The following is a 13,701-nucleotide window of genomic DNA, read 5'->3' on the forward strand; positions in this document are numbered from 1 at the left end:
TCCTATATTATAGTCCTGACAGGTAGACTTCCAGCCTTCATTTGAAGACCTCCAGTAAAAGGGGAATGCATTACCCCCATTCCATTCTGAGACAACTCTAATTGTTAGGAAATTCTTCCTTACATTAGTCAAAGTCTGAATTTCTGCAACTTCCCCTCCATTCCTTCTCATTCTGCCCTCTGGGCCAAGCAGAATAATCTAATCTTTCTTCCACATGACAGCCCTTCAGATACTTGAAGACAGAAATCCTGTCCCTGCCTAAGGGGCTCCCCTGGCCCAGGTGAAAAGCAGTGAAAAGCTGTGATCTGTCTGGGTTCCCAGAAACCTAGTTATTGGGGGCCTGGAGATCTCACATAGAGTCCTGGATGGACTTTGCTCAGGTCTGGGGAGAGGAACCAATTGGGGACTTTTGTGTGGTGAGAAATCACACTCTACCCTCTCTTGTACCTTTGTAAGACTGTTTTCAAGGTTCCCCTTAAGGTTGCAGCATCTGCTTAGAAATATGGAAAGATGTTTAAAATCTGTCGTCTGATTCTTTAGGGTATAGATCCATGGGTGTACCCTAGCTGACCCCCACACCTCTCACAAACACCCCCGTTCTCCCCCCTCATCTCTGAATCTGGCTCCAACCTCCCTTGTCTTTCTCTGCCCCTCTACAGCCACCAGGGAGTCAGCTTTTGTCCACGCCATTGCCTCAGCTGGTGTGTCCTTCGCCGTGACCCGCTCCTGTGCAGAGGGCTCAGCTGCCCTCTGTGGCTGCGACACCCGCCACAAGGGCTCCCCAGGTGAAGGCTGGAAGTGGGGGGGCTGCAGCGAGGACGTGGAATTTGGCGGCATGGTATCCCGTGAGTTCGCTGATGCCCGAGAGAACCGACCTGATGCCCGCTCGGCCATGAACCGTCACAACAACGAGGCAGGGCGGCTGGTAGGTGGAGGCCTTAGGTTGGCCCCTGTGTTAGCCTCCTCCTCTCAGTCCCCTTTATTTCCTCTCTCACCTTAACCTTTTCCTCCTTTCCCTTAGTCACCCTTTTGTCCTCCTGAATCTCCTACACTTGGCTTCCCACTTCTTCCCTCACACCTTCTCATTAGTTCCCAATTCCAACACCATCCCTTCATTTACCCTCATCCTACTTCTCTCAATCCCTTCAATGTTCTCATATCCATTCCCTCTTTTCTCAGTTCACCACTTCCCATTTGCTTTCAGTCTTCCTTATCTGCTTCTCTCTCCCTAAGTACTTCACCTCTGTCTTCTTCTCCTGTCTCTACTTAATCTGACCCCTTCAGTCTCACCAGAGTTAGAGACCTGTCTTAAGGTACCTTTCTTAAGACCCTTAGGAACAGTAGAATCCACCCTTTCCCCTTTCTTCTTGGGCCTTATTTAATTCCCTGAACTTCCATGGCTCAGTGGGAAAGAACATGGAGAGGTAGTCAGTCTCTTAGGCTAGGTTTCCATTTCCACTGTTTAGATTAAGGGCCTTTCTCTGAGGCTATACTCCAAGTCCCTACCTGGATGCTACGCTGACCTCCTTCCACACAAACTCCATATGTCCTAATCTGAAACTAACAAATCCCCTAAATTTGACCCATGACCCTTGAGCCAAGAGTTGGGAAATGGAGGCAGGATAGTGGAGTAAAAGAGAAGGATGACTCCTGGGTCAATCATAGCTAAAGGAGACTTGTGATGGAAAGATTTCAGAAAATGTGGTCCCACCCTCCACTCCCCAGTTATCTTTAGGAAATTCTCCTTTGAATTTAACTAGCTTTGGGATTGCTCCCAAGCCCAGACTTCTGGAGGAACCTGCCTCTGGGCTCTCCCTGCATTAGTTACCACTCCCTCATTGACAAACTGAGTCTCAGAGGTTATTTGACTTTCCTGAGTCAAACAGCTAGAAGAATCTCTGGGCAGGCTCTTAAAGGATTAATAAATAAAATAATTGTCTTTATTGAACATCTGCCCTTTGTTCAGCCACATGGGATGGGGGGAGGGGAAGCAAAATCTAGTTGGCAAGCCATGATCCCCCATGCACAAAACAGAAACCGAGTATTTCATCAAGGGTGGAAGCCCTATAGGCTAAAGTGGTCAGGAATAACCAACAGTTATTAAAGTGCCTGTTTGTGTATGAGTTACTGTGCCAGACCCTGGGGAACACAGAAAAGTGAAATAAAGCTCCAGCTCACTGTCCAGGAGCTATAATCCAGTAAGGGAGTGTCAAGATGCACCCTGTAAGGCAACAATCCTACATCCAAGTGTGGGTTCATGAGGTCATTGAATTAAAGCTGAAAGACATCATCGAAGTCTTGGAGTGGTCTTGAGAGTCTAACCATACCCACTCTCTTCTTTATAAATGAGTCACTGAAATAGATAATGAATGGCAGAGCTGGGATTGAGGCCCTACCACCCCCACTCTAGTCCTCTGATTTCCCAGCATGAACCCATTCTGCTGAGTCTAATTTCATAGAAGAGGAAAATAAGGGCCAAGTAGGTAATCTTAGGATTTATAATTTAACAGGACCTCAGGAATAAATCTGCCTCTCTTCCACTCTACCTCACATTTTATACAGATGAAATGCTTTTCCTACCATAGGACAAACCAGCAAGTGGCTGAGCCTACAGTGGAACTCAGGTCTTTTGACTCCAAATATGATCTTCATTATATTTTATCATGCTACCATGGTCATACCTCAGCAAGTGAAGGGTGTGTAGGGCAATGTAGGCATTAGAAGCTATATGGGCAGTTACGGAGACAGGAAAGTTTGAAATGTGTTTTTGAACTATGGTATCAGCATGAACTCACTGTAGAGGTGAGTACAGAAGAACCAAGAATGATGGATGTGGAGCCAGGGAGCTTTTCCACTTACTCTCTGTATAACTTCTGACAGTCCTCTGGGTGTTTGCTCATCTGTAAAATGGGGGACGTAGCAGAGGAGAGGGGATTAGACTAGATAGCATTTTGAGGTACTTTCTAACTTTTAAATCTGTGATCCCTATGAGTTATCCAGTTTGACTGGATCGGAGAGTATATGAAGGAAAGATATTAATCAAGACCAAATTGGGACCTTGAATGAAAGTTTATAATCAGAAAGGTAGGACAAGAATTGTGCTTTACAAAGATTTACCTGGCAGCTCTGTACAGGATTGACCAAATGGAGAGATACCGAAGGAGAAAAGGGAGGCTGCAGGGAGACTGTTGCAAAACTCCGGGGGCTGAGGGAGTGCGGGGAAGAGAGCAATCTAGATAGAAGATGCCGCAGGGCTAAGAGCAACAGTATATGGTGATGAGAGCTAGGCTACTGCTCGGTGAGAGAAGGAAGAGTCAAAGGTGATTCTGAGGTGTCTCCGGGAGGGGAACAGGGGAACAAATTGCAAGGGGCTGAAAGGTGAGTGGGTGTCAGAAACGGAGAGGCAGCAAGTATCAACAGCACTTTCTAAGAGTTTAGTAGCGACAGGAGGATACAGCGATAGCTTCAGGGAATATCAGGGTCAAGGAAAAGAAAGGGAAAACCTGAGTATGTCTGTAGCCAGAGCTGAATGAGTCAATCAATAGAAGGGAAGAGAAGATCCAAGTCCCTGCAGGCCCCAAGAAGAGGAAAAAAGCTTAAAATAAACAGCAAGGATTGTGGTCAGCCATGAGAAACATTGTTTACACGTCAGCAAGCTCTACCCCTAGATACAGTATCGGGCAGAGTGTGGAGCACATGAACACAGTCAAGGGAGGAGAGTCAAAGAGTAAGGAGGGAAAGACAGAATAACAGCTGGAGGGACTCAGCAGAGCATCCTCGCTGACAGCCCTTTATTTGACAAAGGAGAAAACTGAGAGCCAGGGTTGGGAAATCGCCTTGCTTCTGGAAATAGAGCCAGTGTGGCAGAGCCCGAGTTCAAGACAGCTCTTCTAGGCCCAGGACTGTTCCATTGGACAACTTTCCCTGTACATTCGGGACCCACTCCAAGGGTGTGTGAGAGGGAGGATAGGGAAGGCACTGGGTTCAAATCCTCGCTCTTTTTTTTTTTTTTTTAATTATTTTACTTTGCTGAGGCACTGGGGCTAAGTTTCTCCCCCAGGGTCCAAGTGTCTGCGGGCGGATTTGAACTCGGGTCCTCCTGACTTCAGGGCTGGTGCTCTATCCACTGCTCTTTATTTATTACTGCTAGGTCACACATCACTAATCTGGAAGATGGGGCGTTGGCTTCTTGGGCCAGCTCGAAACCTGTCATCCCGTCTCGCGGTCCCAACATCCGGGTCTTTCCGGCCTCCCCCGCCCCCACTAACGCGTAGGCCCAGCCCCTCCCCCTCAGAGCCAGGCTGCCGCTGACGTCCTCCCTCCCTCCCTCCCCTCGCAGGCCATCATCGACCACATGCACTTGAAGTGCAAATGCCACGGGCTGTCGGGGAGCTGCGAGGTGAAGACCTGCTGGTGGTCGCAGCCCGACTTCCGCGCCGTGGGCGACTACCTGAAGGACAAGTACGACAGCGCCTCGGAGATGGTGGTGGAGAAGCACCGCGAGTCCCGGGGCTGGGTGGAGACGCTGCGGCCCCGCTACAACTACTTCAAGGCGCCCACGGACCGGGACCTGGTCTACTACGAGAGCTCGCCCAACTTCTGCGAGCCCAACCCGGAGACGGGCTCCTTCGGCACCCGGGACCGCGCGTGTAACGTCACCTCGCACGGCATCGACGGCTGCGACCTCCTGTGCTGCGGCCGCGGCCACAACACCCGGACGGAGAAGCGCCGCGAGAAGTGCCACTGCGTCTTCCACTGGTGTTGCTACGTCAGCTGTCAGGAGTGTACGCGGGTCTACGACGTGCACACGTGCAAGTAGAGCTGGCCTGGCGCGGGAGCGGGGGAGGGGCGGGGCCTTCCCTCGCCCCCCCTCCCACATGATGGACTCCCCCGCCCCTCCCCCCCAGGGCCCCACCCGAAAGAGCTCGTAGCTTTAGAGCTGGACGGGACCTCTGACGTCATTCAGTCCAACAGCCTCATTTTACCGAAGAGGAGACTTGAGGCCCGAAGAGGGGCGGCTCACACCGGTAGCAAGGACCGAGCTGGGATTCGAACCCGGGGCTTCAGACTCTGTCCAACAGCTGCTTTGTGGGGCTGCGCTCTCTGTATTATCAAATCGGGCGCGAGGGCGCTCCGGAACGTGGTTTGTTGTTGGGGGTGGGGATGGGTGGGGGTGGGGTGTCCCGACTGGGTCCCGGTGTGGAACCGCCCCTCCACCGGTGCCGATCCGCAACTCACCGACAGCTTATTGTCTAAGGAGCTGCCTGGAAGCACTGAGAGGTGATGTCACACTGAAGAGTATAAAGTTACACAAACGGAAGGTCCTGGTATTATAGGGTCCTTCATAGGAAAAAGTAGGGTCATAGGATTTAGAACTGGAAGGAGCCTGAGAGACGATCCAGACCGACCCCCTCATTTTGCAGAGGAGGGAACCGAGGCCAGAAAAAGGGAGGGACTTGCTTCGAGTCGCACAGCTGATGAGGAGTGGGAGTCAGGCCCCGAGCCGGGCCCCTGGTTCCGAATCCAGCCTCTTTCATCACCACTGCCTCCCTTCTTTGGGAGCCCGGGAAAGAAAGAAGCAGAGCTCTTGGCGGACTAGTCCGCTATAGGGGCAAACGATCTCCATGATCAGGCAAGAGGGTTGGCCTGGGATGAAGATATCAACCTGTGGAATGCCGGATGTTCTGAAACCCCCCCCAGGGGATCACTGGTCGGGGGAAAAGTCACCGCTGGCCCAGATAGCCTCCGATGCTATCTCTGAGAATTGTGCACCGGCTGGGATCCCAATCATCCCCAGGAAGAAAGAAACCACAAGCTTCCAGTCACACTCGGACTAACTCACAGCATCATTACCATGAGTCTAGAGACTGATGTTCACCCTCAGCTGCTCATAGAACTGCATCTCCATCCGTTCTCACCAGAGCACACAGTGTGTACAAATTCACATGCACAGGTGTGCCCACTCGATGCCTTCCGTGGTCTGTTTGCCATTTGGGGAGGTAGAAGGAAGTCTCCTCTGTATTCACTGGGGCAGGAACAGGGCAGGATTGAGTTCCAAGGTTGGAACATGCTCAGCAGAGCGAGATTTCTGTTAGGTCTTTCTGGGATGTGGAATTCTGATCACCCCAAGAGCCAAGAGATAACTCTATGTCCCTCTCATTCTTTTTTTTATTTTACTTTATTTTATTTTTGCCGAGGCAGTTGGGGTTAAGTGACTTGCCAGAGTCACACAGCTAGGAAGTATTAAGTGTCTGCGGTGGGATTTGAACTCAGGTCCTCCTGACTTCAGGACCTGTGCTATATCCACTGTACCATGTAGTTGCCCCTGTCCCTGTCATCCTAAAAACAAAAGAAATTGAACCCCTAGAATTGGCACAGGCTCTCCTTAATCATTCCTAGTTTCCCCAAAAAAGAAATATGACCCACAAGTGGCTCCCAGAGTTGATAGGGCTGAGGGAATTGTTTCTCTTATTCTAACTTTCTCTGTACCCCAGCCCTGAGGAACCTATACCCACTTGTTCCATGGCTACCTAGAACTCTTCCCTTGTCCTTCTTCAAAGTCTTTCCACTTTCCCTGCCCCAGGTACTTCTCACCAATTTCTAAGAGAGAAGAGAGAGGGAAACTTGGTCAATTGAGTATCTGCTCCATAGCCATTGCTTTGTGGCCATGCAATCCCCTTCCAACTCAGTAATTCAGTCATTCTCATTAAAGGTAGATTTGAGGTGAGCGAAGGTCTCCCTCCCTTTCCCATCCCCTAAAACAACATGGTGGACTGCCCTCAGCATGGAGAACCACGAAGCTAGGACCTCTGAGATGGAGTTATTATTCTCCTCTCCCATCCCTTCAGTATTTCCTATATGCTTCCTTTAATCCCTCACCACTTCCACTTTCTTTCTCAGAGAGGTCAGTGGGATAGTCTGAAAGTCAAACCCATTACAAATCCTGGGGGAAGGGGAGGAAGCATTTGTGTGTGTATCTGTGTATATGTCCAAACGTTCTAGCTCTTTCATTTCTTCTCTCCTTTCTCTACTTTGCTGGATTGAAACAAATTTCCAGAAACCTCTTCCTGACCAGGCAGAGGTTGGAGGCAAAGTCATCTGGTGTGTGAGTGTTTTTGAGGTTTGATCCTTTGAGTGACATCTCCCTCCTTTGTTCTTCATCTGGAAAAAATGGAGCTAATGCCAAATTAGGTCTTTTCTTCAAGGCCTCAGTTTCCCCTGGTTTTCCCTTTTGCCCTCGAACTCCCATCACCGATAAATGTGAAACTGGTCCTTCTGACTTCCATTTCTTTAGCTGGGATCCTGGTCTTCCATGGTCAGGGATGGGGGCCAGGGTGGGACTGGTAGGAGACAAGCAGTTTGCAAAGAGAATACTTTGCAGGTGATTGAGGGAGGGAGACGAATTCCTCTTCCTTTTTTTATTTTAAACTTTTATTTTAAATGCTGCTATATCAACGATACACTGGAACTAGACAAACAGACAAAATTTATTTTTTTTTTCTTTTCTTTCTATGAAAGAAATTGTTTTAGACTTAGCTTTAGGAAATTTTTAAAAGAAAAAAAAAAAAAAAGAAATGTGAAGTTGTATGTTCAATTCCCAAGTTTCCAGGATCTCCCTGCAATGTGACAACCAGTGTTCAAGGACTCTCTGGATGTCACCTGACAAAACTTCTGGGAGAGAGTAGGGCCTTGGTGATGCTTGTGATTGTTGGCTCGCTGCTGTGTGTGATTGGACACAGCAAAGAGGGAGAAAAGGACATGGGCAGTCTTCTAAGCTCCCAACCTCTGTGGTCCTTAGCTGTTTCCCCATCCCTAAGAGGGGAAAGGAAGATCAAGGTAGATCATTCTCTCCCCCCATGCCTGAACCTTTGAAATCTGGCATAATAGAAGAGGAGGGGGCCCCCGTCACTGAGAAGAGCATGGCCCTTAGAACAAATATAGAAAGGGGGGTTGGATGAGGTAGACTGGGTTCCCACATTTGAAATCCAAATAAAAATCTTCTGTAAGCCTTTCTCCAAGTCCAAGGACTCTGGATTTTAGGCATTTGCCTACCTAATTCAACTCCTGGACTTAATTACCTCTGGGGCTCTTAAGATCATGGGAAGCCCTCAGAGCCCTGTGAATTAGCCCAATACCTCCTGCCTTACTATGTGACTTGTTCCTTTATGATACAGGAGCTTCATCCTTGTCCCTCTGGGTTTCTTGGGACTAGTGGTGAGATACAAGATGAGATTTAGAGATGAAAATATCTTTAGTAATTCAAGATATGTTTCTCTTCTGCTGGCTCACACCAAATCAATATTGGAATGTCCCCAAGTGCAATGGAATACTTAAGGGAAGTAGTGAGCTTCCTAATCTTGAAAATTTGCAAGCAGAGGTAGAATGATGACTAGGCAGGAATGTTATAGAGGGGAGACCAGTTAGACAATATTGCCTCTGAGGTCCTTTTCAATTCTGAGATTCAATAAGACAATTTATTTAAATGCTAAATGATTTCGGTAAGATAGTGGAGCTGGTCAAGATTCCTGATGAGAAATGAGATATCTGCTAAGTTCCTTTTTCTAGTGATTGCTCCTTCACAAAAAGGGCACCTCTTCCAGAAGAAGGACTTTTTAGACACTCTCTGCATCCCTGCTCTCTTATCTCAGTTTGGCTGTGTTTCTCCCTTTCCTGGGAGCTTTGTACCACAAGCCCTCCTATTCCATTGGCCTAGATTTTCAAGGGAGAGAAGTCTGATACCTTGTCTCACTCATGCTCCTCATTGTCCCTTCCCTAAAATTCCACAAAGGGACTCAAACCTGGTTGGCTATTTCCCTTGAATCCAGCCAGGACTTTGTTAGAGTTTCTTCTGGGTGACAGGAAGTCATAGACATGGCCAACACAGGAGTCTCTAGTATTTCTTCTAGGGCCTTCTTCCAGCTTTCCAATCTCAATTGCCCAAGGCCCACCTCCAGAGAATCTTCTGAGTCCTTCCTTTCCCTACATTGCAGATTATAATAATTCCTATTTCTATAGCACTTTAAGGTTTGCCAAGGACTTTTTCTCACAATGACCAACCCCATAAAGGGGTGGGGCAAAGATTATCATCCCCAATTTATATATGAGAAAACTAAAGATCAGAGAGGGAATTGACTTGCTCATCCTATTATTACTAAGTGGTCAAACTGGGCTTCAAACCCAGTCTCCTGATTCCAAGTTTATTGTTTTTTTCATGACACCACATTTAACAAATATCAGAGCTGAGAAGTAACCTCAGAGGACGTCTGGTCCAAACCCCACCACCACCACAGAAGAAGAAACTGAATCTCAGAAAGGGGAAGAGTATCACCTAGGTCACATAGCCAGTCAGTAATAGAGTTGGGTCTTGGACCTATATCTCTTTTGACTCCCAGCACAGAATTCCTTATGCCAAAGTCTCTCCCCAAACAGACAGTCCCTTTATTGTGAATTGGGTTCCATCCACTGCTCTTTCCCTATGTCTAAAAGTATTACACTCTCATTTTTCCCTATTCACTATGCCTCATCCAGCCTGGTATCCCCTGGTTTCTGTACCCATTGATCACTTCTGTTTGTGGCTTTTTGTTTTTACAATTATTTATTTGACAGACAAGTGTCTTCTGTATTAGGGAGAGTTAATATTTTGCAGAAGGTGGTGGGGAATCATAGGAAGGGGAAAGGCTTCTTCATCCCCCAAGAAGTTTTCCCATTACCACAGCTCACCCACCAGGACATCGGTGATGGACTGGGTCTCTTGAGGCCACAGCAAGTTGTTAGATGTGTTAACTTTATATGGATAATAAAAAAATCATGTGTTAATATTCAATACATCTGTCTTTGTCTCTGCTCCTTTTTCCAGGTTTGAAGGTCAACTTTAGAAATCCATACAAATGTATTCTAATTCGTAGCAGATTTAAAGCTGGTGAGGTCTTTAGGAATCCACTAGTAAAATCCTCTTTTTTTTTTCTTTACAGAAGAAAAGATTGACACTGAAAGAGGGAAACTATTTCCCTAAGATCCTAGAGCTAATAAGTAGCAAAGATAGAATTTGGATCCTACAAATTAGAACAAGAGCAGGCAGATGTGCGACAAGCATTTATTATAAGTTTCCTACAGGCCAAGCACTGTGACCAGTTCTGGGGATCCAATTATAAGAAAAAGTGTCTGTCCTCAAGAAGCTTATATTTAAATTGGAGAAGCCAGGGTAGGGCAGGTGAAAGGATCAGAGGGAGCCATAGAATTGCAGTCTGCACAGTCAGAAGCATAATTGAGAGGAGAATAAATTGATTGACCTGTTCCACCCACCCCTCCCTACCCACACAAAACAGAGGAATTCACTCAGGGGAGAAGACCTGGATGGCAGAAGGAGAAGGCCCCAGGTCCTGAACATTGGTAGATGAAGCATGGCAGAATGAGACTGGCAGATGAGGCATGGTGCTAAAGTATAGTGAGGAGGATGGAAGAGGTAAATTCTTAAGAGCTTCAGCTTAGTAGAGTCTTACATGCCTGGGCTATATATTGACTTCCAAAACCTCAAATTAACATTATCCATGTTTTATTTTAAAATTTTAAAATTGTATTTAACATTTTCTCATCTCTGATCTATCTGATTCACCCAAGATGAGAGACAGACAGACAGACAAAAGCAGAGGGAGAAAGAGTGAAAGATAGAGAGAGAAAAGGAGAGAGTGTGAGAAGGAGGGAGAGATAAAAAGAAAGTAAATGTCAAGCAAGGATTCAAATCTAGGTCCTCTAATTTCAACACCTTGTGTGTGTAAATTGTGTATGTAAATAAGATTTAAAGATGGGAAGGATTTTGGAGAGAATTTAATTCTGATCTCTTCATTTACTCCCTTTTCCCCACCCACCATTATTCTATAGAAAAGATGAAATGATTTGTCCAGAAGTCCCACAGCAAGAGAAGGTGCAATGTCTGGCTCTGGGAAGCTCCCAGTTTTGTTCAACTCAACAAGCATTTTTTAATTTCCAGTTTCTTTTATTAGGCATTGGGATATAAAGACAAAAAAATCGATCTCCCTCAGGGAGCTTACACTCTAGGAGGAAAAAGCTTCAGGTAAATAGATAAGTAAATACAAAATGGATACAAAGTAAACACAAATTAATTGAGAATGGGGTGGGCCAAAGATTGGGAAATATTTTCATAGCAGGGGCATCTGAGCTGAACCTTGAAAAAAGTCAAGAAGTCCAGGAGGTAGAGGTGAGGAGGAAGAGAATTCTAGGCATGGGGGTGAGTCTAGAAGGTGGAGAAAGGAAATTAGCAGAAAGGTGAGGAAAAAGACTGGTTGTGAATAAATAGCTGAATGAGTAGACACGGCTTGGAGAGTCACTGGAATTGAAAGAATAAAGTTCATGTGAAGTCATTCTCACTCAAGGTTGCCCCCAGAGATTTGGTGGCAGAAGGGAAGTGACAAATAAATTATGGAGTCTCATCATTTCGAGCTAGCAGACTCAGAGAAAGCCCTATCAGAGGACACAGCAACCAGCTGGAGCTTGAGAATTAGGTGGGATTTCAACAAGAGGAAAAGGCATTATCAGGAGGGTATATAGGAATGTCACAAACAAAGTCTCAGAATTATGGAAGCTACAAGCAGTAGCTGAATTTGGCTCAAGCATATATTCTCAGAGGAGGAGGAGAAGGAAGGCATGTCAGAAACAGATGGTCAAGGGCCTTGAATGCCTTGTTAACAAATACCAAGAAGTACCTCTTGAACAAGCACATTAAATGGCCCAGTTGGTTCAGAATGGTGGATTAGCAGGGTGGTTCACAGTGCCAGTACTCTAGGGTTCAGAGAAGGCCTGACAGAAACGGCCTCCTAGGTGAACCAAAAGGGAGGTGATAGGATTAAGAAGGTTTAGGACCGGGCTAAGTACCAATAAGTCATGGCTAAGAGAGAATCAAATTTCTGCTATACATGAGGCCCAAATCTTGGAATCCAATCTTGATTTCCTCTTGGAAAGAAAATCACTGGAGATTTTTTTTCCTGTCCCACTCAGCTATTTGCTCCTTTTAGAATTAGAGACCAGCAATTTATAAAACAGAATATAGGAGCTGAAAGTGCTATATCATAGCATGAGAAATGAGATTTGTTGAATGAATGAATGTTGTCCTGATCAATGCTCTTTCCACTGGAAAAATATAACAAGAAAAATAAATTGCAACCATCCCAAGAGACACCGGTAACTGTGTCTACCACTCTCTTGAGCTTCCCCTTTCTTTCCATTCTCTGGTTGTTCCTTAGGTTCTACTCCCCGTTTAGAAAGCAGCAGACTAACAGTCTGAATTTCCAGCCTCCTGTCTTGAAGCCAGCTGGCAAGGTCTTGGAAGAGGGCTTGGAAGTGTGGAGGGGGTAGAGGGAGAAAAGGAGTGGGGGAACAGATGAATGAAATGGCTATCTCCCAGTAGCCCCTGCACAGCCCAGGGTGGGATAAAGGACAGACAGAAGAGCTTGTGGGGGATCTCTCCCAATCTTCTTAGGCTCCCCATGTCTATAAGAAGAAAATTCTAGTCTATTCATAAACCTGACCTAATTCTAGATCTCTCCTTAGGGCCCAAGAGGGACAAAGCAGGGAGAGATGGTTGGAGCCAACTGCATTCCCTTACCCTGCCTCTTGTTCCCCAGATGGAGGTGGGGATGGGGGGAGAGAAGTCAATGGAGGCACTTTTGGCATGGAGCCTGCTACCCTTTCCCCAGTGCTCACCCTAGTACCTAAGATCAGACCCTTCTAGACTCCCTCCTTCCTATTTGATCTGGACCCCCTCTGCCTTCAAGAGTCATGAAAAGAGTCACAGATGAGCTCACTGAGGCACAGAAAAGTGATTTGACCAAGGTCTCACAGGTAGGGAATAGGAAAGTCAGGGTTCAAACAGATCCTGTGGCTGCAGTGTCCTTTCTGGGGGCACCACAGCCTGGCCCAGACAGAAGGTATCTGGTCAAGAGGGGAGGCTCAGGCTGGCCCCATCTAGGCCCGGAGTAAGTAGCAAGCAGGAGTCAGGGCAGACTCCAGTTGTCCATTTGCAAGCCAGTTGGCCTCATAGGGGCTAGGCCTTGGGGGAGGGGAAGCCGAGGAGAAAAAAAAAAAGAAGAAGAAATAATCTCTACCCCTCCTCAGTGGAGGGGCCTGATTTAACAGTGTGTTTTCTCTAATGATTAACAAGGAGCCCTTTAATTTGAGAGCTCCCCACGGCGGGGGGACGGGGGTGGGGGGAGACTGCAGGGAGGGGGACAGGGGGGAGATAAATCGCCTGCAGAAGGGCAGAGGAGGAGAGCCCTGGGAGGGAGCGAACCAGCCAGCCAGGCCGAGAGAAGGGCCCTGGCGGGGATTAGGGCCGAGAAAGGGAGGGAGTATTTGTGCCGCTGCTAAATATGGTTTGGGGCTCTATTGAAAGGGTTAAGGGGACAAAGCCCCAGGGAAGGCCGGACAGGCTGGCCCCCGGCCCCTGGCGGGTGCGGGCACAATGCCATCATTATTGCCTACGCCCATTCTCTGGGCGGATTGGCCACCGGCGCGGGGATCATCAGATTCCTTTAAGGCCCCAGCGGGCAGCCCCGGCGCTTAAGAAAAGGGGAACAAAACCCCCGAGGCCCTGGCGAGCTGGGAGAAGGGCCCGGCCGGTCCCTCCAGGGCCAGGGCACTGGCCCCCTCTGGCCCCATTCACCGACAGCACAATGTGCCCTCCTCCCC

At 47.6% G+C, this 13,701-nt stretch overlaps 1 protein-coding gene across 1 annotated transcript in view; it reads left to right on the forward strand.

Moving 5' to 3' along the window:
- The window catches only part of WNT3A (Wnt family member 3A), a 96,765-nt gene extending 86,938 nt beyond the window's left edge, over positions 1-9,827 (forward strand). Inside the window, exons 3-4 of the mRNA XM_074283117.1 lie at positions 660-925; positions 4,340-9,827. Coding sequence (XP_074139218.1) covers positions 660-925; positions 4,340-4,819 — 746 coding nt within the window. The 3' untranslated portion in view covers positions 4,820-9,827. The remainder of the gene's footprint in view (positions 1-659; positions 926-4,339) is intronic.
- Positions 9,828-13,701: the final 3,874 nt, after the last annotated feature.

Source organism: Sminthopsis crassicaudata, chromosome 1 (assembly GCF_048593235.1).
Source record: "Sminthopsis crassicaudata isolate SCR6 chromosome 1, ASM4859323v1, whole genome shotgun sequence".
Taxonomy (NCBI): domain Eukaryota; kingdom Metazoa; phylum Chordata; class Mammalia; order Dasyuromorphia; family Dasyuridae; genus Sminthopsis; species Sminthopsis crassicaudata.